The sequence below is a fragment of the Phaethon aethereus genome (genome assembly GCF_964289735.1).
Source record: "Phaethon aethereus genome assembly, chromosome: 25".
Taxonomy (NCBI): domain Eukaryota; kingdom Metazoa; phylum Chordata; class Aves; order Phaethontiformes; family Phaethontidae; genus Phaethon; species Phaethon aethereus.
In genome coordinates, this window is record NC_138601.1 from 7119464 (window position 1) to 7143606 (window position 24143).

Sequence of the window (24143 nt, forward strand, 5' to 3'; positions counted from 1 at the left end):
AGAGTACAGGAGATTCCTCGCTCGTTACATTCACCTGCTTCATCACACCTAATATTAGGTCCAGGGCCTGTGACTGGCTGTAAAGGATCAGACTCTGAGGCCCTGTAGGCACAAGAACAAGACGACACAGGCTCCAGGTTTCCGGCTGTGGGTCCCTTGGTAAAGTCTGGTTTCTCCCAGTATGTTTCCTTAGTACAGGTCCTGAGGATGTCTTCTAGTTTCTTTCTACAGGAAATAACACAAATGTAACACAATAAAGCTAATTCATAATAGCAATTTAAAATCCCTGAGAGCATGGACCAGCAAGGGAGGATCTAGCCACTGGAGAAGCATTTTCAGGAGCAAATGTGTGGGAGCTATCTGTCACCCCACCGTACGCGGTGATAGTCACAGCATGTCTCTCTCTGCAACCTACTCTGAGAATTTACACTGTGACTGTAGGTTGCCTAACATATTTTGCAAGTGCTGCCTGCCAAAAGGTGCATTGCACCAAATGGGACACAAGGCTCAGCAGTGACAGTGCCCCAAGTGGCTCTGAGCAAAAGGCACTCTCAGCTGCTTTCCCTCCCTGGGGGAAGTCAAATGCGGGTCTTGAATATTCACTACAGAAAGTTTCCTGCTTCTTCTGAAGCAGGGTCACAATAATCTGTTGTTTGGAAGCAAAAACCTAATTCCTATTAGAAATATGGTGAAAAGCTTTCAGAAAGAAGAAAGGGTATTGGCCAGGGGAACAGCTTGCTCCAGATGACACCTATGGCCACCCAGCACTCCTTTACCTGCAGTCGCAAGCACAATGAACTTTTCTTTCTGTTTCTCCACATAAAAGCTGAGTGACATGCACACATGTTAGAAAGCCAAAAAACCATACAGGGCTTACAAAACATGTAAGGGCTTACAAAACATGACACAGTGCTGCACAAACTCCTTTCTCTGGGGAGGGTGGAAGGAAACAAGCACGTGGCAGTTACTCATCACATTGCTTAAGGTAAGACTGGGAGGCATGGAGACGCTGCAGCAATATACGTTGCAAAGCTACAGAATGAAGAATTGACTGACAACAGTTTCCTGGCCCATATAATGCCAGAGTCAGACCAGGTGAGGATGTGAGCTATGCTACTGTGATTCCAGGACAGCTTCATCCCCTTGGCACTGCAGTCTTCTCTGGTATGTGATGATAAAATGAGGGGGGACACGAATTCTCGGTTGACCAGTTGAATGTGCTAAGGACACACCTTCAGACCCGCTCGCACTTGGCCCCTGCCCCGAGGGTGCATCCCAAGACATGGAACCTGTGTGGCCCATGGCCATGCAAAGGAGCGCAGGCAGCCAGCTCTCCAAAGCGTGCGCTGACTGAGGCTGACATGTCCCAGCTGGTGCTTGCCTGGGCAGGCCTAGCAGAAAGCAAAGCAGCACTCAAAACCACTGGGTACCTGTATGGCACCATGCCTTGCACCACGGCTCTGTTCTTTACTCATCCCGACTTCATACACAGCACCAATATTTATATATGGAAAATGACTGTGATTTCAGCAAAACCAAACTGCCCCCTCAGTCCATTAATAAATCTGGTTTCACCGCCAAAACATTTTAATTTCCACTTCTTCAGACTTGGTCTTCGTTGTCTCTGTTTTTCCTGCATTTTGTGACAGACAGCTTGTCTCTGACAAACGAAAGTTTGCCATTAACTTTTTTTTTGCAATATGGCCAGCAAAATATTAGCAGTAGAGGCGCCTTTCCTTTTTCAATAATTCTGCTAATTAAAATCACTGCCTGTAATTTATAGATGCACTGTCCATACTCGGGAAGAATGAAAAGCAGAAATTGCTGCCCTCTTTGCAGAAGGCTGTGCAGCCAGGCTTGGGGTGGTGCAGCCTGTACAAAAGATCGGTCTTCTCCTCGCCAATATAACTCGGTCACGGACGTTGGAGAGCGGGGATTCTTAAAACTCGTGTAGAGCTGGCTGAAATGCTGGGTGTTCCCATTTCTGCCAACTTCCTCAAGGGAACAAGTCCCGTTCCGGTAGCAGTACCAGGGCTGGGAAGGGAGGCATCTCCCCTGCAGGGAACGACAGCCGCTGCGGGCTGCCGTCCCTCCCGCCGCTCTGCAGCCGTGCCCTGCCCGCACCCCTCGGCAGCGCGGTGTTTGAGGACCGGTGCTGGTGGGCGCCGGCCGGGTGCGGGCGCCGGCCGCCCCGGGCCTCCGGAACGAGCCCTCTGGGAGCTGGGCCGCGGGGACCGCGGCCGGGCAGTAGAAGCCCCCGGCGGGGCCGTGCCCGGTCTCGGGAAAGGCCCAGCTCCGGCCCCCACGCCGTGTCCGGGGCGGGGGGTTTCGCGCCAAGCCGCCGCTGCCGGCGAGGGGATGCCCTGCGGGGGCGGCGGGGCCGGCGGGGGGCGGCTCCCGGGGCCGCGGCCGGCGGGGGGCGGCCGTGGCGGCGCGGCCCTGCCCAGCGCCGGCTCCGCTCCGCGCCTGGTTGGTGCCTTCGGGGCCGGGGGCGCGGCCAGGCCGGGGCCGTCCCGGTAAAGCGGCGGCGCGGGCGGCGCGGTCCCGCACCATGGAGGGGCACCTGGCGCGCTGCAAGATCGTGGTGGTGGGGGACACGCAGTGCGGCAAGACGGCGCTGCTGCACGTCTTCGCCAAGGACTGCTACCCCGAGGTGCGGCGGCGGGCGGTGGGCGGGCGGGCGCGGCTCGGCTGGGCTCGGCTCACCTCTGCTCTCCCCTCCGTCCCCCCAGAGCTACGTGCCCACCGTCTTCGAGAACTACACGGCCAGCTTCGAGATCGACAAGCAGCGCACCGAGCTCAACATGTGGGACACCTCAGGTGGGCCGGGGGCTGCGCGGGGGGCGGCGGGGCCGAGCTTGTCCCTCCGGCCGAGGGTCTCCCCCGGGCCGGGCTGGGGCCGCGCTCCCGCAGCCTGCGAGCTTCGCGGCCGGGTGCTGGGCAGCCCCGCCGCCGCGCCGGGGGCATTTCTAGGTATCGCCGCGCTGCGCGTTCGGGTCTCCGTTCGCGCAGCCTGCGCGGTGTAGTCTCCCAGGTGCGGCTCTGCGCTGCCTTTAGGTGCTGCATTCGCGTTAGAGCGGCTCCATCCGTGCCCGCGTAGTGACACAGCCCAGGAACGACAGCTCGGGGGTGCGAGGTGAGGCCGGGCGGGAGCGGGGAAGAGGCACGGCGCACCTCGAGAAGGGAGACCTCGCCTTGGAGAGGAATGCGCTCTGGGAATGCGTTGTCCTTTCATCACTCTGCGACAGAACGTCTGGGGTTCTTTGGGGTTTTTTTGTGTGCTTTGCTTTGGTTTGCCGCTTTGTGTCCTCAGTTGTGGTTCTGCAGGAAGCCGTAGGCACAGCTGTCCGAGCCCAGCGAGACCCTTCCCAAACTCCATGCTGTCTTTCTGTGGAGATGTGAGTTGGAAGTACTTGATGCAGACCTAATAAAAATACTGGCATCCAGCAGAGGTCATGTGCACCTTTTAATTTACCTCTGACAACCTTTTTGGACTGCTGTGTACACAAGCTACAGCTGAATGCTGTGCTCTGTCGGTGTATGTACATCACAGGCTTGCTGATGCTCTTTCCCCATCATTTCTGGAGTCCTTATCACAAATTAAGTACTGTCGGTGTCCAAGAGCAATAGTAAATTAAAACGTGACCTAGGGCTTTCTTTGCTCTTGGATGCTCAAATTCCTTGCTGTATTTTTACATCCATCAAATTACAGCTGCAGGATCAGCACAGCTCTACCTAGAGTAGTGGCTTTACTGAGTTTTGGACTAGCTCTAATGTGTAAAATGTGTTTGCTGAGTCTGCTCTGGAGCTTCCTGACCCAAGATACTTTGCTTTTGCTGCTTTTTATTCCCTGAGACAAAAGGGGTCTTCTGCTTTGCCTGGACAATGTATGCTGTGATGTGAGCTGCAAGGTGCTGGCTCTTAGGGCAGCTCTTGGTGCTGGAGCCATGGATGAAGCGTTGGCTCTCAGTGCTTGAGTGGGAGCTGTGCCGGAAGCACAGAATGGTGGCTGTGATGTGGAAGTCATTGAGTGGTGGATGGTGCTGGGCCGACATGTCTGCGTGAAGTCCCTCAGACGTAAGAGCAAAGCCATCCTGGTTGACCCGGGGGCCTTCCCTGCAGAGGGTTTCCTGGAGCTGCTCCGAGGGGGTGAGTCTGGATTGGGGTGTGTCAGGAATGAGGAGTGTCAGACCCTGCGTGTCACTGGGATGTGCTTGTGCGTACACCCGCAGCTCGATCGCCCCTGTGGCTGTGGGCGTTTCCAAACCGTGGACTTCTGTAGCCTGTGGAAGGGCACTGAGTGGGATATCTTTGTTAGGCACTGAATGGCTTTGCTCTGACTGTCTGTATTTGATGGGAAAAACTTCACCTTTTGAGGGTGCAGGAGAACATTTGATGTATTGTCAGCTTTTTAGGAATTCTCCAGAATGTGTGGCTTTGATCTTACAAATTTTAAAAGAAAAGGACATGATAAAAAAATCTTTAAAGCTGTGTATGTGTATCTGATAGCTGCATCTGATGCTGTCACGCATTCATTTTTACCCTTTGCAACAAAATTATAAGTTTGTCTAAAATGAACTTTGGTTCTTTCTCCCTTCTCACTATGAAAAATGTAAGACCTTTTAAACAGCTTTGTTGTAGATAGAGTTCGCTAGATAGTTTTCCAGATAAGATTCCTTTCTGTTGCAGCTTTGATTTGAAATATACAGGAGCTAGTTCTTCAATAAACAGTACTGCAAAGCAATACACAGCAATTTTCCCTAGTAATCAAACTGATATTTTTAGCTGTAGTCTGCAAGCTGCTGTTGAATTTCCACTACCTTTTTGGAGACACTTGTAAACAGGAGCTTTGATTAAAGAAAGTTTTGCACAATAGCAAATTGAACCAGCTGAGCTGAAGGGATTGAGAGTGGCTAATTGACCTCCTCATGCAGAATGACAGGCACTGGGGTGCACTTTCCCTTGTCTCTGTGCTACCTCCTGTCTCTTTTAAGCAGCTTTGCATGCAGGGGCTTATTGTTCACGATAAATTCCATCCCAGCAAGAGTGGGAAGGGAGGTGCTGGGAAACTGCTCCTCTCCTCCTGATAAGAAGACCCTTTATATTTTAGACATTTGCCATCTCTTAGATGAATAATTGGAACTGAAGGTCTCCTTCAGAAATCAGAAGAGATACGTGGACAGAGGAGCTATTGATTTCCAACACCCTCCCCCCCAACCACACACCACAGCCCCAGTTAGTTGTGAAAGTGGTCAGATACTGGAAGCTGTGCAGGGTGAGCTGAGCGTCATCCAGCAATGGATGTTGGGGCAAGATCAGATTCCCTGGAAAACTCCATGCAACATGGCATGGCCACAAGCCTACCTGGCTGCTCAGAAGTCCTGTTGATAATCTCTGTACAAACCGGGATGTTGTCTGCTCCCTGGGGCTTGTAGTACCAGCTGATGCAAGTGGGATGGAAAATGCAGCCTTTCAGGCTGAATTTGCCTGTCTTGCTAAGTGGCAAATGCAGACTATGACATGAGCAGCTGTCAGGCAGTAAATCTAGTTAGAGAAATATTGCCGTAGGGTGGACAGAGGTGATGGAGAACTGAATGGTTCCCAAACTGTGTTGGGACCTCTGATTTCCTTTAAATGTCTTTTAACCCTTTGTCCATTGATAAGTTTTTCTGAGGCTGGAGGGTGACTCCCGGGAGCTTCCAGAACTCAGAATCCTTCACGAGGGTGAAATCTGTGCTGCTCAGACAGGGCAAACGCAAGGACTCTGCACCATTTGAAGTGCCTTAGATCTAGGTACCTACCAGCAAGAAAAGTGGACCAAGCTTGAGCTTGAACCCGTGTCAATCATCTGCAGGTGCTGGTTGCACTTCATGTTTGTTTCTGTTTAAGTTAGTCCCACCTTGGGGCACACTGCAGGATTGAAATTGCTTCAGGTGCCGTTTTACAGCACAGCAGGGGTGTCCCATCCCTTCTGTCCCCCTGAAAGCCTGCGCTACATGCCATTTTTAAAGCCTCCATTAAATATCAGTTTGACATTTTTGTGTATGAGGGAAGGAGTGTGGAGCCTGCCTGCCATACCGGGCAGACAGGGCTCCGGCTCTGGGCAGCCTTGGCACCTCTGCTCGTGAGCCTTACTGAGGACATGGTGATTTGCTGCTCTTCATGCTCTCGTTCTGGCAAGTTCTTTCTTTGCTGCCTGTAGGCTGAACATGCTCAGCACAGAAACAACTCCTCTGCGTGGTGCTGGTATCTTGAGGCGGGGGGGAAACTCCTGTTTGACGGGATGCCTGATGGCTTGGGAGTGCTGTTCCCAAAGGGCTGGGTGCCTCCCAGATCCGCGGTGCCGGTGCCCCAGACCTGTCAGGAAGAGCTTTGTTCCTCGCTGGCAGGTGAAGGAAGGGTGGATGGTTTTGTGATCACTAGCAATGTTTTGCAAAGAGTAGGCGAGTTTCATTTCCATGCTTCAGAGGTGAGAAAGGGAATGCAATTACCATTAGGTGTGCACTGGGCAGGTATTCTTCCCTCAGCAATGCAATAGCTGTGTTCCCCATGGGATCAGGGAGTGCTTGTGGATCTGCCCCGGCGCTCAGCAGGTCTTCAGCGGTGAGAGCGTTCAGGCTGGCTGACCACCTTCCCGGGCACCTTCGGTGCATTGCCGCAGTGACCGGGGCGCTGCCAGCCGGCCCATTGCCTACACCCCCGGACTGGCCCAACAACCCCGCTCATGCCACCTGCGGCAGTGGTGGCCCCCCAGAGCCCCCTCCTCGGTGCTGGGTGCCAGCAGGGGAAGAGGCGGGTGTGGGCAGTGCTGCTGCCCGGTGCTTCGGCCAGGCCAGGGTGCCGCAGCATCAGTGCTGGCGGTGCGGAGGCTTTGCCCTGTACCTAGGTGGGCTTTTGGTTTTGTTTCCAACAATAATGGGGAGGAAGCTACTCTCTGTGTGGCAGCCTGGGCTCAGTTCTTTGCTTTTGGTTCACACCCCTTTATGCCGGGAAGCTCTGCCTACCTTCTGTGTCTGTGGCATCAAAGTGCAGGCGGGCAGAGCAGTGATGTGACCTGAGGCCATTTATCTGCTTGGTGCATCTTTTGCTGATGCAGATCCCGGTGCAGAGTAGAGCTGCCTGTTTCTGGTAGAGGCATCTGGGCCAGTGGCTCAAGGGGAGGCCCAGGCTTGGCATTGTGCCTTGCCCGTGATCATTCTTGTCTTGGAAAGCTGCTGGAGAGGAGGAATCTTCTGTCCTTTGTGGACCAGCAGGATGCACTGCTGCTGAGAGCCAGAGAGTCTGCCACAGCCTGCGACACTGCAAAGATCAGTGCCCACAGGTTCAGCAGTGCCACATTGCCCTGCTCTGTGCTGAAGTTCACAACGGGGGAGTTGCACGGCTGCCAGTCCTTCGCCAGGGCTTCTGTCTCTTAAGCAGATGTGCTTTCAAGACAAGAATAACACTGTGAGTTGCAAATCCCCCTCCGCCTCCCTCTTTGCCTGTACTCAGCAAACAGTCTGCCTTGGTATGGCCTGTGTGGGAACCTACAGGCTGTGATAACAGATCCTTCTTTAGGGGAACTACTGAGGAATGTTGATGAGATTAGAGAGCTGAAAGGGTCTAAGTTTAGCGATGGCATCTCCATGGATGCTGAGGCTGTCTGTGCCTGGATTCCCAGCGTGCAGCTCCGGGATTGCCATGGCTGCCTCTTCCAAAGTGCAAGAGCAGGTTCTGTCTTGGGAAGAGTTCAATGCCACTTGCACTCTGAGGCAGAGAAAAAATGTGGAGCTGCCCTTTTCATACCAAAATAGCTCCTCCCATGCTCCCTGTTGAGGCTGGGAGCCTGAAACTAGCATACTTGTGTTCTGTCTTGGCACAAATACGTAGTTAAGCCTAAAAATATGTGCAGCTAGGTCACATTCTCAGGCAGGTCAGTAACCACTCGGACAGAAGTTTAAAGAGTTGCAGCAGAAACAGCAGCAGAAATGCTTAAGCTGGAGTGGGTGGCGGATGGACCTGAGAAGAGAAGACATGACAGTCCCCAGGAGAATTGTCTTACTGGGCTGGGTATGGTGTGGGGGTGCTGCGATGCTGTGTGGCTCAGGGGTGGAAGTTGCTGCTTCTGTACCTCCCTGCAGCATCTGTCCTTTGTCCCCTATGGATCCAGGAGGCTCAGCCCCTCCAGGGCTGTGGGGTGTCCTGAGGGTCACGGGGGGTGCTGAGGAACAGTGCCGTTAGCAACAACCAGCCGACCCTGCTGGCTGCTGCAACCTCTAGGTAAGGAAGGGCTTTCTGTGGGGTGGGTTTGTTCCCGGCTCTGATGCAGACCCCTTTCCCACAGCAAGGAGGTGATCCGTGCTCTCCTGTGGGCTAGGACAGCACTGCTCTGCTCCCACCCCTTCTGTCAGCCTGGCTGTTCTGTGGCACCCATGGCACCTCCTGATGCTGCTTTAATGCTGTTTTGACACATGTTTAGGGCAAGCGGAAGCTGCTTATCGTGGTGGTCACATAAACAGACCTGCAGAAACTCCCTGGAGCAGGGCAGTCACGCCTCATCCTCTGCCTGTGATGGCTTGCCTTTCTAATAGCCCTCGCCCAATGTCGTGCCAAGAATGCCCCTCTCACCCCACCAAACAGGGCTAGTGTGCTTTGGGGCGGCTGATGGGGGATGGCAGGAGGCTTTGTGGGAGGGAGAGCTCTGGAGGAGCCTGTTGGCATGTGCCCCAGGCCCCACGTATGTGGTGAGGACATGGATGCAGCTTTCCTTTTGCCCCAGATTCTGAAGATAAAATCTCCACTTGATTAAACCTCACAAGTGTACAGGCCCAGCCTTCCCTGTGGGGAGAAACCTTATCTGGTAGCCAGCAGTCAGGGAGGGATCTGCCGCTTATGCACAGCAACCGTCAAATGTGCAACATTGCATAAAGATAATTGCATTCATTCAGCCCTCAGATGTGTTCTCCAAAGCCAGAGCGTGCGCTGGCTGTGCTCTGGGAACCTGTTGCCACTCCTAGTCCTTGTTGTACCCCATAGAAAGGATGACAGTCAGGTTGTGGCAATGCCAACTGCCCTTATGACATGGCAAGAGTACCAGGAAGGGCCTTCTGCCTCCTATTTGTCTCCCTTGTCAGCTGCCCCGGGCATGATTTCCAGCATGCTTGTGAGAAGCCTGGATGAGCCACTTGGGCTGCCTATGCAGCCCCAACCCTCCTACCCAGACACGCAGTGATGTTCCCCCCAGAGATGCCAGCAGGGACTTCTACAAAGAGCTTCCAGAGCTTCCTCCCAATTGCCAGAGTGAGGTTTGCATCTGAGCAAGCTCCTCTGAACCTCTGTGCTGCATATGTGAGATGGAGCACAGGGTCTGGATAAAACAGAAGCACCCTGTGCCTTGCCTGCGCTGGGGATTCCTCTGCCGGTAAATCCAGCAGAACAGCCTCCTCCTGAGTGACAGGTTTTCAGTAATAAGATCTGGAGAGGGGCCCAGAAATGCCACCTCAGCCCATGCAAATACCATTCCCTCCATCCTGATCGTGTCTGTCCTGAAGGTATGCCAGCTGTGCTGTTGAGTAATTTACTCATTTTTGTATGTGCATCATAAGGATTAGGAGCAGATGTTAATTGTCCAAGCTGATTAGCTGTTTCAGTCATGCACTTCCTAGATGATTGCTTGTTCCATGTCATAGAACAGTTTCCTCCTTTCTGACACGTCAGGGGTTTGCAGTGATGTTGCACAAGCAAGAGAAACATCACGGTCCATCCGTGAGAGAAGTTTGTAAAAGTCCCAGGGCCGATGGCCGTGCCACGTTTGGTGTCCGTTGGAGGGCTGGACTAGGGGTAGTTGCAGTAATGGCCAGCAGTTCCCTCTGCTGCTTTCTGTCTCCCTTCAGCTTTGGAGGGATGCCTTCGTCTCCCCTTGTTTTGCCCACTTTCTCTCTGGCAGGCAGGGCTTTGCGTCATTTCAGCACAACTCTCTGGTCCTGACCTTGCTGCCTGTCAGGGCCAGAGTTAGGGCCCTCCCCACTGTGGGGCTCTGTCATACCCTAACTTTGGAAGAGCAAATTATGACCTTCACTTGGGTAAAACCTTTATGAGGCCTTGCCTGTAAGGACGGCGGGATCTCTTTTTGTGGCAAAGCCTGCCACTGAAGGGGTTTCTGTGAGAAGGCACAGGGGATGTGCTGGTAAAAGCTCTGCCCCTTGGGCTGTGATGGGGATGGCCTCTCAGACAGAGACTGCAGCTGGCTTTGGCTGTGGTGGTCCTGGCGCTGCCCACAGCAACCCCGAGCGGCACGGGGCAGCTTGGCGCTGGCGGGGGTAGCGGTACGCGGCACAGAATCACAGAATCACTAGGTTGGAAAGGACCTTTAAGATCATCAAGTCCAACCATTAATCCAGCGCCACCATGTCCCCTAAACCATGTCCTGAAGCACCACATCCACACGTTTTTTGAACACTTCCAGAGATGGCGACTCCACCACCTCCCTGGGCAGCCTGTTCCAATGCCTGACCGCCCTCTCAGTGAAGAAATTTTTCCTAATATCCAATCTAAACCTCCCCTGGCGCAACTTGAGGCCATTTCCTCTTGTCCTATCACTAGTTACATGGGAGAAGAGACCAACACCCTCGTCGCCACAACCCCCTTTCAGGTAGTTGTAGAGAGCGATAAGGTCTCCTCTCAGCCTCCTCTTCTCCAGACTAAACAACCCCAGTTCCCTCAGCCGCTCCTCATCAGACTTGTGCTCCAGACCCCTCACCAGCTCCGTTGCCCTTCTCTGGACACGCTCCAGCACCTCAACATCCTTCTTGTAGTGAGGGGCACAAAACCGAACACAGGATTCAAGCTGCGGCCTCACCAGTGCCGAGTACAGGGGCACGATCCCTGCCCTGCTCCTGCTGGCCACACTATTCCTGATACAGGCTGGGATGCTGTTGGCCTTCTTGGCCACCTGGGCACACTGCCGGCTCATGTTCAGCCGGCACGCAGCATTCTGCAAGCGGACAGCCTGGTCTTCGCTGCGGAGTGGAACTTGGCACGATGGTGGCTCTGTTTGACTGTATTTCACCAGGTCTGCTTTGCTTTTAGTGCCATTCACTTCAATGTCAGTAATTGCTGCTTCTTTCCTAATTGTGGCCGGAGTTATTGGGTCTGGGCTTCAGACTGTGGTACTGCCAGAGCCTGTTGTTACCAGTGTCTCTGATTCCGCCACCAATGCTTTAATTCCTGTCTCTGCCACTTGTCACTCTTATGGACTGGACTCTAATCAGCATGGTATTAGTGTCAGAAACATATTTTTTTGTATCAGTGGGATCTGCATCATCCTCCCCTTCCAAACAATAATGAGCCAGGCAGGGTCAGGGATCCTTAACCTGTGTCTAAGCCCCAGCTGAGCAGGGACCTGCAGGGTGCTCAGGAATGTTGCTGCAGATTATCAATCTTCAAACAAAAAAAATCCTCTGTTTTTTTTTTTTCTTTCCAGGAGGGAGGGTCTGATTTCACACTGGGAGGATGAAGTTGCTCTCTGAACTCGTGATGGTTTAGATCATCGTCTCCCTGAGGTGCAGCTACTGCAGTCTGGGAGGCTGCAACAGCTCATTTCCTGCTCTCCTGTTTATAAAGCCCATCAGCACTAATGATACAGGGAATGAGAAGGGAATGTGCATATTCTGTTCTGTCGTATGCTAGGCACACTGAGCTATTGCTCTTCAAACATTGCCTTCTTCCTTTATAAAGGCAACTGAAAATGTTCAAGGTAGGGACCCATGTCTGCAGCGTTTACCATGCTTGTGGTTCCTCCTGAGTGAGAGATCCTCTCTGAGGAGCCCTTTGCTGTGGAGACGCCTGCTCCTGGGCTCTGGGAGGCCCAGCTCCCTGGCTCCAACAGGGTGCAGGAGATGTCTTGGGGGATAATGCAAGCAGGATGCACTCACAGAGATCCCAGGGAGACTGCTGCTGGAGCTGTGTTGCGGGCCACGCAGCAGCTGGAGGAACACGAGTGACATGTTTTGTCAGCACGGGCGGCTTCATCCTCACAAATGGGAATCAGAGCCCGTTGTGTGCTCAGCTGGGGAGCTCCTGTGCCGGGTCCATGACCTGCCAGTTCCCACAGGTGCTGGCTGGACCATTGTATGCTAGAGCTAAATTGAGTAAAAGGACCATGGAAGAAAAATTTCCTTCCTAGTCTGTCAGCTGTAAACTCTGCCATTGTTTCTCTGGGCTGATTTTCCCTTTTCTAGCAGTGGGAAATATTTTAGGGTGACTCCGTGCCCTCTTGTTGCATCTGCAGAGGAAACGGCAGATCTGGAGTGTCCTGGATGTCTCGGAAAACCAGCCGAGATTTTTGCGGGCTCACCATGGGGACTGGCCTCGCCTCCCTGTACTGGGGTGTCTGGGACAGCTGCCACGTCTGGCCTTTCATTCACGGCCAGGTTTTCAGTCCAGCGTTTTCATGCTTTCCCCTCGATGGGCCCGGGGAGGAGACAATAGCAGGGCTGTAACGGGGGTGGGTGCCTTTCTCATGCAGATGGCCGCCTGCACGGGGAGAGCCCGTTGAAAGCCCGCTCAGCCCCTCCGGCGGAGCGGGGTGAGGGGCCGGCGGCAGCGGTGGGGGCACCCCGCTGGCGCGGCCAGGAGCTGCCTGGGCTGCGGCGGTCCCCTTCCCCAGCGGGAGTTTTCTGCACGGCTGCAGAGCAGCTGGGTGGGTCGTTCCCTGCCCAGCGTGCCTGTGAATTGTACGGAGATTGCGTTTTCATTCTTAAAGACGTGATATAAATAAAATATATTATTATTAATACCTTCATCATCTGCTCTGGCAGAGGAACGACTCATCATGAAAGCCAGTTACATTTACCGGCACCTCATATAGTATTAACCAGGTCTGGAGCACTCACGTGGGGAAAGCATGCAGTGATTGAACCTGAGCATCCTGCTCCCACACCAGACCTCTGCTGCAGCTGTGCGGAGGAATCCCTGCCCAGCCTGGGGAGGCGAGAAGGGACTCGGAGCCATGCCCCCACATGCAGGGCCTTTGCCTGTAGTAAGCAGTTGCTCAGATAAATTTCTTTGCAACAGAAGACTGCTTGGAGCTATGAATTCAACTTCAGAAAGGCCTGCTTAACCTCAGGAAATGTGAGCACGTGTCCTGGTACACAGCAGCTCCAAAGGGTTTGAACCTCCATCTCAGGAAGCACTGGAGGGCCACGCAGCTGGTGAAGCTCAGTGAAGGGTGATTTGGACCCCTGATAGCAGAGGAGATCGTGTCCTCATGTCCGATGCTGGCTGAGAGGTAGTACAAGCTTGCCGTGCATGGGGAGGGGATACTGAGACAGCTGCACCTTGGTCCTGCTTTGACAGCTTTGTCCTCCGGACAAAGGCTGGCTGAACTGGCGGTGGGATTTGTCTAGCAAAGAAAACATTCTCTGTAGTCTCTAAAGGCTGCTGCTCGTCTGGCACCACTGTGAGGGGAGGTAACCTGGAGTTCTTCGTGCTTGTCGATGCAGCACTTCAGAAAGCTGGGATGAATTTCTGCTTCATTTTGTGAAGGATGTTCTTGGCTGTCCCTGCAAAAAGCAGCATGCGCCACAGCGTTGCTGGCTGTATGGGGAGAGTTTACAGTGAGCCCTCTGAGACAAGTGCGATGCTGGAAGAATTTAGGTCTTGGCAGTGCTCGTCTCTGTTTCAAGCCAGAGCTGGCTGGGGTTGCGGGAGCCCCTTGCAGAGCAGATCATGGCTGTGCATGCATATTTGCTTTCCTGGTTTGTAATGTGCTATTGTTGGATGGAGGGTGCCCATGTGAGGAGGCTCATTATCTCTCAGAACAGCTAATAAGAAATAAATGAAGATTAACACTATGTTGGTGTAGATGAAACAGCACATTTCAGTCCCCTGCCTGAGAGTGGCATTTCTGACTCTCAGTGCCAGGCATTTTAAGGGGCTGCCAGCTGATAAGAAAGAGGAGCTACTTATGGCTGTATCCATCCCTGAATTTCAGACAACAACTGCACAGATTTTATTTTTAAGCTGGTGTTTGGCTTGCTCCAATTTTCTCTCTTTAATCATGAACAGATGCATGTAGGTCCTGTTTCTTGCAAACCTGGGTGCCAAGTGGGAGAATGACTCATGCAGTAAAGGAAGGCTGGATCTGCAGCCACACAAGCCTTGGATATGTGTGTGTGTTTGGAAGTGCCAGACTGTGGGTCTCTAGGGTTTCTTGCTGGAATATCTGAAAGGTGTTGAGTGTTCAGAACCAATAAAACTTAAGACCTGGAGCTGAGGGAACTGAGGCTTTTGTGTTTTTTTGTTTTGTTTTCAAATTGTTGTACTCAGTGAAAAATAGATGCAAAAACTAGAAGAATAATCCCCCAAACAGAATTTCCCGATTCAGTAGAGACCTCTCCAAAGAAAGCTGGAGATCACCGAAGTTTGGAGCACAGCAGCTCTCCTGCCCAGCTGGGCCGCACTGACTATCGGTCTCCATCAGTCTCCGGGGGTGGGGCAGGGGCTTCTGCAGCCGAGGCCCTGGGTGCTGGCTGTTACCTGCTGCCAGAGCCGCTGGTGAGTTGAACTAACAGCGAAGGTGCCAGGAGCTGCTCCTGCACTTTGGAATTGCAGCAGAAAGTTAATGAATACACCGGCAATTCTGAGCTCATTAAGAAAATGAGCTCTTGACGTCGTGCATCCCTTCCCTCACCTCCTCCCGTCAGCGCAGGGTGGGGTATTCGCTCCCGTGGCCCCGGGTGGTGAGAGCGCGGTTCCTGGCAGGGCTGGGGACGGCGGCGGTTCTGCGCGGTAACGGAGGGGTCGCGCTCGGCTGCGCACCGGCGCTGCGGGCTCTCGGCCCGCAGGTTGCTATGATACGGTTTGCTGTGGCGAATGTCTGTGCTGAATGGAGCCAAAACCACCTCTACAAAAGGAGCATTCCTGGGCTGGGAGGGGGCAGATTTATCTGCAGTGATTATGTAAAGCTGAGGAGCTGCAGGGAAAGGATGTGTGTGGGAACGCTTTCCTCCTGCGAGTGCTGGGGGCCCCTGTCTGGAGGCAGCTACCCTTACGTGCACGAGAGAGGGGGCATGGCTCAGATAAAGGACCCAGCAAATCCAAGCGTGCAGATCAGTGCTGGATCTCACATCCCATCCTGTAAACCCACCCCAGGCACGAGACTGAAAACTCGGTCTAAAGGGGAGCTCAGCGCTACTGAGCTTGGTGCTGCCTTCAAAAGCAGCCTCTTCCTCAGTGGGAACTGGGTCACCGTGCTGTGCTGCAGGAGCACGGGAGGGAGCGGTTCACTGGTGCCAGCTCTGCCAGTCATGAACTGAAGCAGCTTGAGCCTGAAGCGAGGTCAGAAATCTCCACGCGTAGGACACAGGGTTGCCCTGGCTCACTGTGCCTCCTTGCGCACCACCGTGCATCCCCAGATCAGGGACTGGCTCCTTTCCACGCAGGGAACATGACTTTCCCTCTAGGAAGAGGGCTGGGCTCTGCAGAGATTAGGGTCTGTTTCTTCTGTGCTGGATTCCAACTGCTTCTTTTCCCGTTGACTTCACAGGGACAGAGACTTGAGCTGTGGCTTCTCTCACTGGTGGGAGCAAGGGGTGCAGGTGCCTTTGCTCCTGCAGCTGGCAGCAGTGTTGCTGGCTGTAAGAGCTGGAGATACCTGTAGTCGATTTTGCTGCGAATCCAAATATGCATCGAATCCCAGGGTCCTTGCCCCGGGTTCCATGAGAGTGGTGAGGGCTGCGTGGGCATGGCTGTGGCTGCGCTGGTTGGAGCGTGCCCTGACCTCTGTGCTGCAGAGGTCCCAGTGGTGGCTGCCGTTGGTACCTTGCTGTGAGCTGGTATCAAGGGGAGAGTGGGCGGCCAGACTCGGGAGCTGGGCAGGGTTTGGGAGGACAGCACAGCTCAGCCTGCCCCGTGTGGGCTCTGGGCAGAGGAAGGAGCAGTCACGGCCAGGTCTGCTCTCCTGTCTGAGTCTTGCAGAGGGATCGGGGGTGTTTGCAAAGCACCTGGCGTGCAGAGCTGTGCTGGAGGGGCTGTACCCCTCTGTGTGCCGTGCATCGGCTGTGAGCCCCTGTGCGGCCAAGAGCTCGGTGGGAGCCCCTGTGGAGAATCAGCCTATTCTTTCTCGCTTATCCCAGGCAGATTCCCATCCTCCTGGAAACATAAGCCACCATCATCCATAATTCATCAGGTGCTGAACTTCATCAAGGAGCCATCTGACACCTGAGCTGGGTTCTCCACCCTCCTCCCAGGGTGGGAAAGTGCTGGGTCCGGGGTCCCAAGGGGCCATGGCAGGAAGCACATCCGGTTTCCTTGGCCTCGGGGTGGGCAACCCTTCTTTTCGAGGAGGCAGATTCAACAAGGACTCTGGTGTCTCTGCTTCCTCTTTTCCTAAATAAACATCTGCTTCTCATCCGTCCAGGAAGTTTAAGCCATTGTAAAGCCAAATATAAAACTGAAACAGTGTTTTTAAGTAGCAATGAGCTGATTGCCCCATTACTGTTTACTGAGGCATCTACAATTGCACACAGAATGCACTTCAAATAAAAGCCTTGTGGGACAATGATTTTAATGCCTGAAATTTGCATTGAAGGGAGGGGTGTGTGTGTGCATGTATGCACGTGTGTGTGCAGCAGAAGCTGTGCAGGATTCAGGCTGGGCTCTCTGCCTGCACACTGAGAAATCCTGCAAAATACAGAGTCATCCGCTCCAGTTTACAGCTTGTTCACCAAATCCTGTCACATCTTTTATGTATCAAAAATGATCTGTCTGACTTTTCCCAGCACAAATCCAGAGCAAAAGGCAATTCTTTTCTTACCTGTCTTAAATTCTCACAATCTATGTATATATATAACCCTGTATAAAGTTAGCAAGAGAGGATAAAAAAATAGCAGCAGCATTCCCTGTCTTCTCTCAGCCACACCTTTCCACCGTTAGTGGTACAGCAACTGCATGACAAGTGATAGGATACCTACACAAATGGCGAAGAAAGGCATGTGCTGCTCTACAGTATCACAGCCCTTCCAAGCTCCCCTTTCTGCAGTGAGCCAGCACGCCCTGGTAGCACAGCTCAATTGCCTCTTACTTGCCAGATGCTTACTCGGGAGGGAGAGGGATGCAAAACTTGCATTTATTTCCACTCTGCAAAGGGATAAATACAAGAGCACAAGGAGAAAACCTCTGACTTCCACACCTAAACAAAGGGACCAAATCCTCTGCAGACCAAACTCTACTGAACCTAATGATGTCTGGTCACTGGTCGAAAGCTTGGGTCAGTGTTCTTTATCTCCGACAGAGCAGTTTGCATCATGTGACAATGTCTCCAGTTCTTACTGGAATTAAAGATCTCTCTGCCTGGCAGAGAGGGCTGGGGGTCCTAGTCTGCCCACTGGGGTAACAAGCAGTTGGTGGGATGAGACTTTCCACTCACCTCATACTCCTCTCTGCAGGCTCAGCATATTATGACAATGTCCGTCCCTTGGCCTACCCGGACTCGGATGCTGTGCTCATCTGCTTTGACATCAGCCGCCCGGAGACCCTGGACAGCGTGCTCAAGAAGGTGAGTGCACGGCATGCCTTCCAGCTGGTGAGATAAGTCCTCTGCAGCGGCACGTGGAGCTTCCTGGGGTCCCTCTTCCCTGAGGCTGTCATCTAGGGCTAAGAGCTCTGGCCTTGTGGCCAAGCCTTGGCTGCAGTTTGTGTGCTTAGATGAGGATGGTTGGCTGCTGCTGATCCCGACATGGTCTATGCAGAAAGTAAGATATTTCCATTTGAAAGGAGCCCAGTGAATGGTGCAGCTCATGGTAGCTTGCAGCGTGTGTATGGGGTCTGTGTCTACACACACATACAAATGTGGGGAAAGAGAGAAATGTAAGGGATTTGTTCTGTTTTTCATGAAGGCCTTGGAAAGTGTTGTGCATCTCTTGTTAGCATAACCACCAGCGAGTGTGCTATGGATTGCTTGCAGCAGTTGAGAAGTGGCCCTTGGTGCCTGTTGCCATGCAAGTAGAGAGCTCAGTTTTTTGGCTGTCCCCTCAGTTCAGCATCTGCACAGTAAGACAGACAGTGGTTGGTTCCCTGTAGCTTGACAACAAGAATAATGAGCTGTGGCACTGAATTTCAAGCCTTGAATGAATAAAATGAGATGGCACAATGCCACTGGACTGGATAGCACACAGGGCCCTGAACACCGTCTGCCCTGGCAGAGCTGACTGGCCATGCTCTGCGTTAGCAGCCGGGAGTTTTCTATCTGCAGGTTTGTGCCTTTCAGCAAAGCAGGTATTTCCAGCTGGCAGGTCTGGCAGGTCGTGGAGAGCCCCACAGGGGTGGGGATCTGCTGTGGACCACCACTGGCTGGCCTCGCAGCAGGTCCTTGTCTGCCATGCTCTGGGGGAGTAAGTGGCACCCAGGGAGAGGTTCTCATGCGAGGCTTTCCTCTGAGATGTCATGAAGTCCAGCAACTTGCGATGCTGCTCAGGGGAGAGGGTAAATGACCTCCTGGCCACTCGCATCCCTTGGTCCTGGCTACACCCTGCTTCCTTCCATGAAATTCAGGGCGCTGTGGTTTCAGTGAGCTCTCACTGCTGTGCAGCAAAGCTGCAGAGAGCTCACTGGAGGCTGCGTCCTGTCCCAGAGGTGACTCCTGGCTGGCATCTCATTCATGAAGCTCTCTGAGACACCGAGGTGTGAAAAGCACTACAGAATAGTGATTCCTGTAGCTGTTCTCCCCAGTGACACCCAGGCTGCCGGGGCCGGGGTGGCCACTGTCTGAACAAGTCACATTGTACTCACTGCCCTCTTGGCCTCTCCACATTTTGCCAAATGTTGTGCTGAAGCAAGTGCCTCTTACTCAGCTGCTGGGAGCGCTGAGAAGTGGGTCTGTGTCTCAGAAGTGTCCTAGTGAGGGGATAAAGACCCTTCAGATAACTCGGTCAATGGCTCAGTGTTCGTTTCCAAAGCAGGTCCCGGGTACCAAGTGTGCTGGGTGGAGGGAGGTGTGTTTCATGTGGACTGCAAGAATTCACCGCTCAGCTTGGGAGTCAGCAGAATAATAATGCAAGCAAATTACTTATACCTTAATGAGAGACAAACCCATGAATAATTAGCTGGGGTTGGGATTTATTTGTGTGTCTCTGCACACTCTTCATGTGAGTCCACACTGCTCAGTGCAAGGTCTTCTCTGTGCAGCCTGACAGATGCTTTGAGTACTGTCAGGCAATGTCTTTTTGATGCAGTGACTTAAAATAAACCCTAAATCACAGGGGATTTCTTAAGTGCCTCTGAGTAGATGCCTCGTTTCCTTTGGTGCAGGTTTGCAGCCTGTGGAGGTGAGGAAAATTCCTAAGACACCATGAAGCTGAAATGGATTTTAGCTTTTGATATCGAGCAAATAGGGAAAATAACACTCCCTATTCAAGCCTCAGGCAAAAAAGCTAATTCACCAGAGGAAACCTTTATTATTACTGCTTACTTACTATTACTACTTCTGATGACTGGGCTGCCTGTACAGCACGTGCAGTTGAAGGGAAAGGAACCGTGTGACAGAATGCAAACAAGCAGCTCTTCACTTCATACAAAGCAGGTTTTTGTGCGGTGGTGCCTTCATTCTGACAAGTCTTGGTAGCGCGGCAGATCTTAGGCTCCCTAAGGTGTCAGTCATGTGAGAAGAGGGTTGTACCTCTCCCCATAGGTGGGGGAGCCCTATGTCATTACAGACAGCTGTGAGCTCTGCCTCTAAGAACGGACCCTATAGCTCAATCCCTTTGAGGATTTTCATCCTTCAGGAAAATGAGGGTGCTTGAATTCCAGCTCCAAAAGAACTGCATCCTCCTCCTCTTGACGCTGTGCATCTGTGCTGCCAGAAATCCAGAAGCTGTGCAACCTGGCGTGCTGCCCTGGTGCTGGGGATGTGTGTGACTCCTGGTGGACCACGTCCCTGGTGGCAGGGAAGGGGCGTGCATGGTGCAGATACTTGAGCCCATCTCCTGGTGGAAAATAAGATTTTTCCGTATTGTGCAGTTGCTTTGGTCTGATATTGGTCGAATGAAACTTGGGTCATTCTTGGCACTTCCTTTCCCCATCAGGTTATGGGCACTGGGTTGTGGGCTTGGTTTTCTTTCCCCTTCTAATTGCTTAGGGTATATGCTTAACCATCAATTAGCATATCAGGAAATTGCTAATTCCAAGTGGCATCTTTAGCCTGGGGTAATGTCTGTGTATCATCTGCCTTCTACTTCAGAAACACTAGATAAGTCACCAGTGTGTTGACACGCTGGTGGGGCTGTACAGCTCTCCCCTGGGGAAGGTCACAGGTGAGGGTTTTATTTACTGCTGCGGACACTTAGCTGCACACTGGGCATTAATTTTTGGAGCTCTGAAAGGGACCATTAGTGCGAAGGAAGTGGATGTTTGCCCTGGCCTTCTCCTTCCATCGTTTCAATTCTTTATTTCCCTGGCTGTAGCTACGCTCTGAATGTCTTAATGTCTTTACACGTGGCTCCCAATAATAAATAAGGAGTTTGCTGTGCAAAGAGCTCCCCACTGACTGTCGTTCAAAAGGTCTAGTGAGGTTGACCTTTGGAGTTCCAGATCTGTGCGCCAGACTGTGTGGTCATTATTCTTCCCCAGTCATACCAGGAGTGGTCTCCCATTGCCTAGCGCAGGGGACTGCAGCTTAGATTTAGCAGGTTTGCAGGGCGTATCTGGAACAAGTGAGCATAAAGTTATCTGAGAGGCACTCTGACCATTCCCATCCTTGCCTGTGGCGGTCATTAAAAAGTGCCCTGATGGGCTAGTAAGTGCCCTGAACAGCTGTGACCGCTCTTGGGAAAAGCCATACTTGCCAGAGTGCATGGTCTTGGCCTCTGAAGTCTGCTTTCCAAACCCGATCCCATTAGAGCCTCACGTTGTTTTCAGAACACCGAAAGCTGGCTGTCCCTGTGCTTCCCGTCTTCAGCAGTCTCCAGAGCTGCGCCCGGCCTGCCTCCTCGCTGAGGGCCACCACTGACCACGGTGACCACCACTGCCCGTGCCCCTTGCCCTCTTCCTGAAATCTGGGCATGCAGGCTGCAGCAGGGACAAAACCTGCCTCAGTGCTGGCACCAGACACCGCAGGTCCGAGGCAAGAGACCTGAAAGTGGCCTTGCAGTGGCTACCAGTAGCCATCCTAGTACCCTGATTGGTCCAGTTCCAGGTCTTGTGCAGGGATGAGCCAGGCCAGGGTGTGCTGATGGTCGGGAGGTGCTGGGACACCGGCCGGCCGCAGTTGTCGTTCCTCTGTGGGAGAGGGAAGTGCTGTTTGCTGGTGGGAGCAGGAGAAACTATGGACCAGACTTGCAGGCTCTGCTGTGGCAGTGAGGCATGGAGGCGTTTGGCTGGATGATGCGTTCCGGTAGGAACTGATGGCACGACTCTCCTGGCCTGCCCTTCCCTCCAGGGCTGGGGGATCTTGGATGGGGCTCTTGGATGGCCTGCTTGGAAAGGGGATGGGAGTGACGAGCTGAGACCCTGTGACTGCCTTTGTTGTTCCAACCTCGGCCCTTTCACAAGCTGCCTGCTGCTAAAATTAACTTGATGTGGAGGTGCTGCTGGGCCTCGTGAAGTATCTTATACGCTGGCAGCCCCTGAGCACCTTCTCCCTCTTGTGTCCTCTGCAGTGGCAAGGGGAAACTCAGGAGTTCTGCCCCAATGCGAAGATTGTGCTGGTCGGCTGCAAGCTGGACATGCGGACGGACTTAAACACCCTCCGGGAGCTTTCCAAGCAGCGCCTCATCCCAGTGACGCACGAGCAGGTGTGTTTCAGCTGCCGTCCCCGTAGGGCTCGGGGAGGTGAGGCAGGGACTTTTCTGCAGGACCTACTAGTACAAGGAGGCTCAGCAGCAAATGACCCACTGCGCCCAGGGCTTGGTCTGAAGCTGGTTTGATCTTGGCTCCTGGACTCTGAGCTGCTTATGCTTAACAGCACTCTTTTCCCCAGCTTTGGCAGACCCTGACTTATTCCTGATCCTCTGCTGAACAGCCTCCTGGTTAGTAGCTGAAAAGTCTTTCCTCAAAGGTGGTGGAGATGCCTGATTTGGCAAGTTGGACTGGCTAAAGGGGAGTGTTATGCTTCTGCATCTCCTAGTTCAGTGCAGCTCTTTCTGCTCCAAGTGGCTCCTCCTTGGGTTCTGTGTTGGGGCAACACTGCCGGGCGGGGTGCAAGCTGCAGCTGGGGGATCTGAGGGTCTGCTGCTGGGGACCCAGCAGTGTCTCCAGGCTGGCCCAGAGACCTAGTCTCTGTGGTGCAGTGCAGGGGTGGCTGCGCTCCGGGCTGCTCTGTGCCTGGCTCTGTGCTGTGCAGAGCAGGTCCCCGAGGACTGTCCTGGTGAGAGAGGTTGTCCAGGCCTTCAGCTGCAGGGGTGGCACGACGTTAGTGAGAAAGTGCAAGTGATTCAGGGTCCAGCGCCCGGTGGCACTGTCTGCTTGGGAGGCCACTCTTGTGTCTGGTGTGCTCACAGATGCTTGCACTTTATTTGCAGAAGTGATGAGTAAACGTCGTGAGAGCCGCTCCCAGCTGTGTCACGGTGCTCTGATAGGGCTTCCAGCACAGACAGGGCTGATGGTGATGTGAAAGATGCTCCTGGCAGATCGCTGGTGTCTTAACCTTCTTCCCTCTTCCTCTCCCTCTCTCTGGACCGCAGGGCAGTGCACTGGCGCGGCAGATTGGGGCAGTGGCCTATGCAGAGTGCTCCTCCAAAGTCTCGGAGAACAGCGTACGGGATGTGTTTCATGTGACCACACTTGCCTCGGTCAACACGGTGCACAAGAACTTGAAGCGCAGCAACTCCAAACGGGGACTGAAGCGGGCATCACAGATGCCTGGCAGGACGGACTTACTGAATGACACAGAGATCAGGAAAGACCGAGCCAAGAGCTGCTCCATCATGTGAAAAACAGGCTGTAAATAATGTGTGTGTGTTGTCCATTTTGTACAGTAACGGGCTGAGACAAGGGCATGGTGCTGGCTGCAGGAGCCAGACCACCTTTCCAAAGCCTCTCTCTCAGTCTCTAGGGCTGAGCAAAGGTCCCAGCTGCAAACGGGGGTGCACGAGTCGCCCCCGCCGTGGAGACTTCTGGGTTGGCTGCTGCTGTGCGGATTGCTTTGCGGGAAGGAACCACTTGGCAGAGGACTATTCAGGTGCTGGAAGGTCTGTGACTGGGTGAAACTAAGTAAAAAGGAGCAATCCTGTGCGTGTGCCACCCTCCTGTACCCATGGCCCAGCCTCTGTGCCTGTGTGCAGCTATATAGCACACACGGCGTGGGGTGGTGGGCTGTGTGGGACCGGGGCTGGAGGGTGGGAGGTGGGTGGAATTGCTAGCAGCAGAGTGCGACCAGGAGGAGGTATTCTTCCAATCTTGCTTTAGAAGAGAAATGATGTTTGAGGTGGTGCTGCCTTCAGCTAGGCTGGACAGCAAGTCGCTATGGAAGGTGCAGGTCTGGGCCAGAGCTGGGAGGGGAGGCACCCTGGGAAGGAACCTTAACCTGACCAGACACCACAGTAGTCCACCTCCTGCAAATAAAAGAGATAGGTGGCTCTTTACACAGTATTTTAGATACTTGAACTCAATTTGAAATGCAGCAGAGTGGATCTGGCTCCAAGGGAGAGGTCTATCCCAGTAGGTGCATCCTTAGAGTTGTGGTTCCCTTCAGCAAGCAAATGCCACTTGGGAGCTTGTGTCCCAGCTGCTGACAAGCCTGGTTACTCATCAGACTGCTCCCTGCCATGGGCAGCTGTGCTTCCAAGGCACACCATAGCTTCCGAAAAAGCAGACTGCAATAACTATTCATATCCTGCTCTGCACCCATTTCCAGCTGCAGATTGTGTTGCATGGTGCTGTGTTTGTCTGGTACAGGTAACCAAAAAGATTATATGCTTGTCTGCACCCTGTCTCCACTGTGGCAGTAGGAGGGAAGGTGCTCCCTGCCCCTCTTGCCCTTCTGTACAGTTCCCTCCCAACACCTCTCATTGCTTTTGCTGCTGCCCTCTCTAAATGCCTTTGACTACAGTGTTAGCCTTGACTTAATGTCACATAGACACTTTAAGGAGAAAAAAAAAAAGCTGTTCCATTGCCAGATCCATCTGTGTCAGTGGGCTACAGAAAACAAATAAACCATTGGAAAATGCATA

The 24143-nt window shown here is 53.2% G+C and overlaps 1 protein-coding gene across 1 annotated transcript; it reads left to right on the top strand.

Annotated features, from left to right (window-relative positions):
• Window positions 1-2551: 2551 nt before the first annotated feature.
• On the top strand, window positions 2552-22904 carry RND2 (Rho family GTPase 2; the record flags this gene model as incomplete). Its single annotated transcript, XM_082010647.1, has 5 exons — window positions 2552-2653; window positions 2733-2820; window positions 17427-17536; window positions 21633-21767; window positions 22656-22904. The coding sequence occupies 5 exons, from the start codon at window positions 2552-2554 to the stop codon at window positions 22902-22904; spliced, it is 684 nt and encodes a 227-aa protein (XP_081866773.1).
• Between the last annotated feature and the right edge of the window lie 1239 nt (window positions 22905-24143).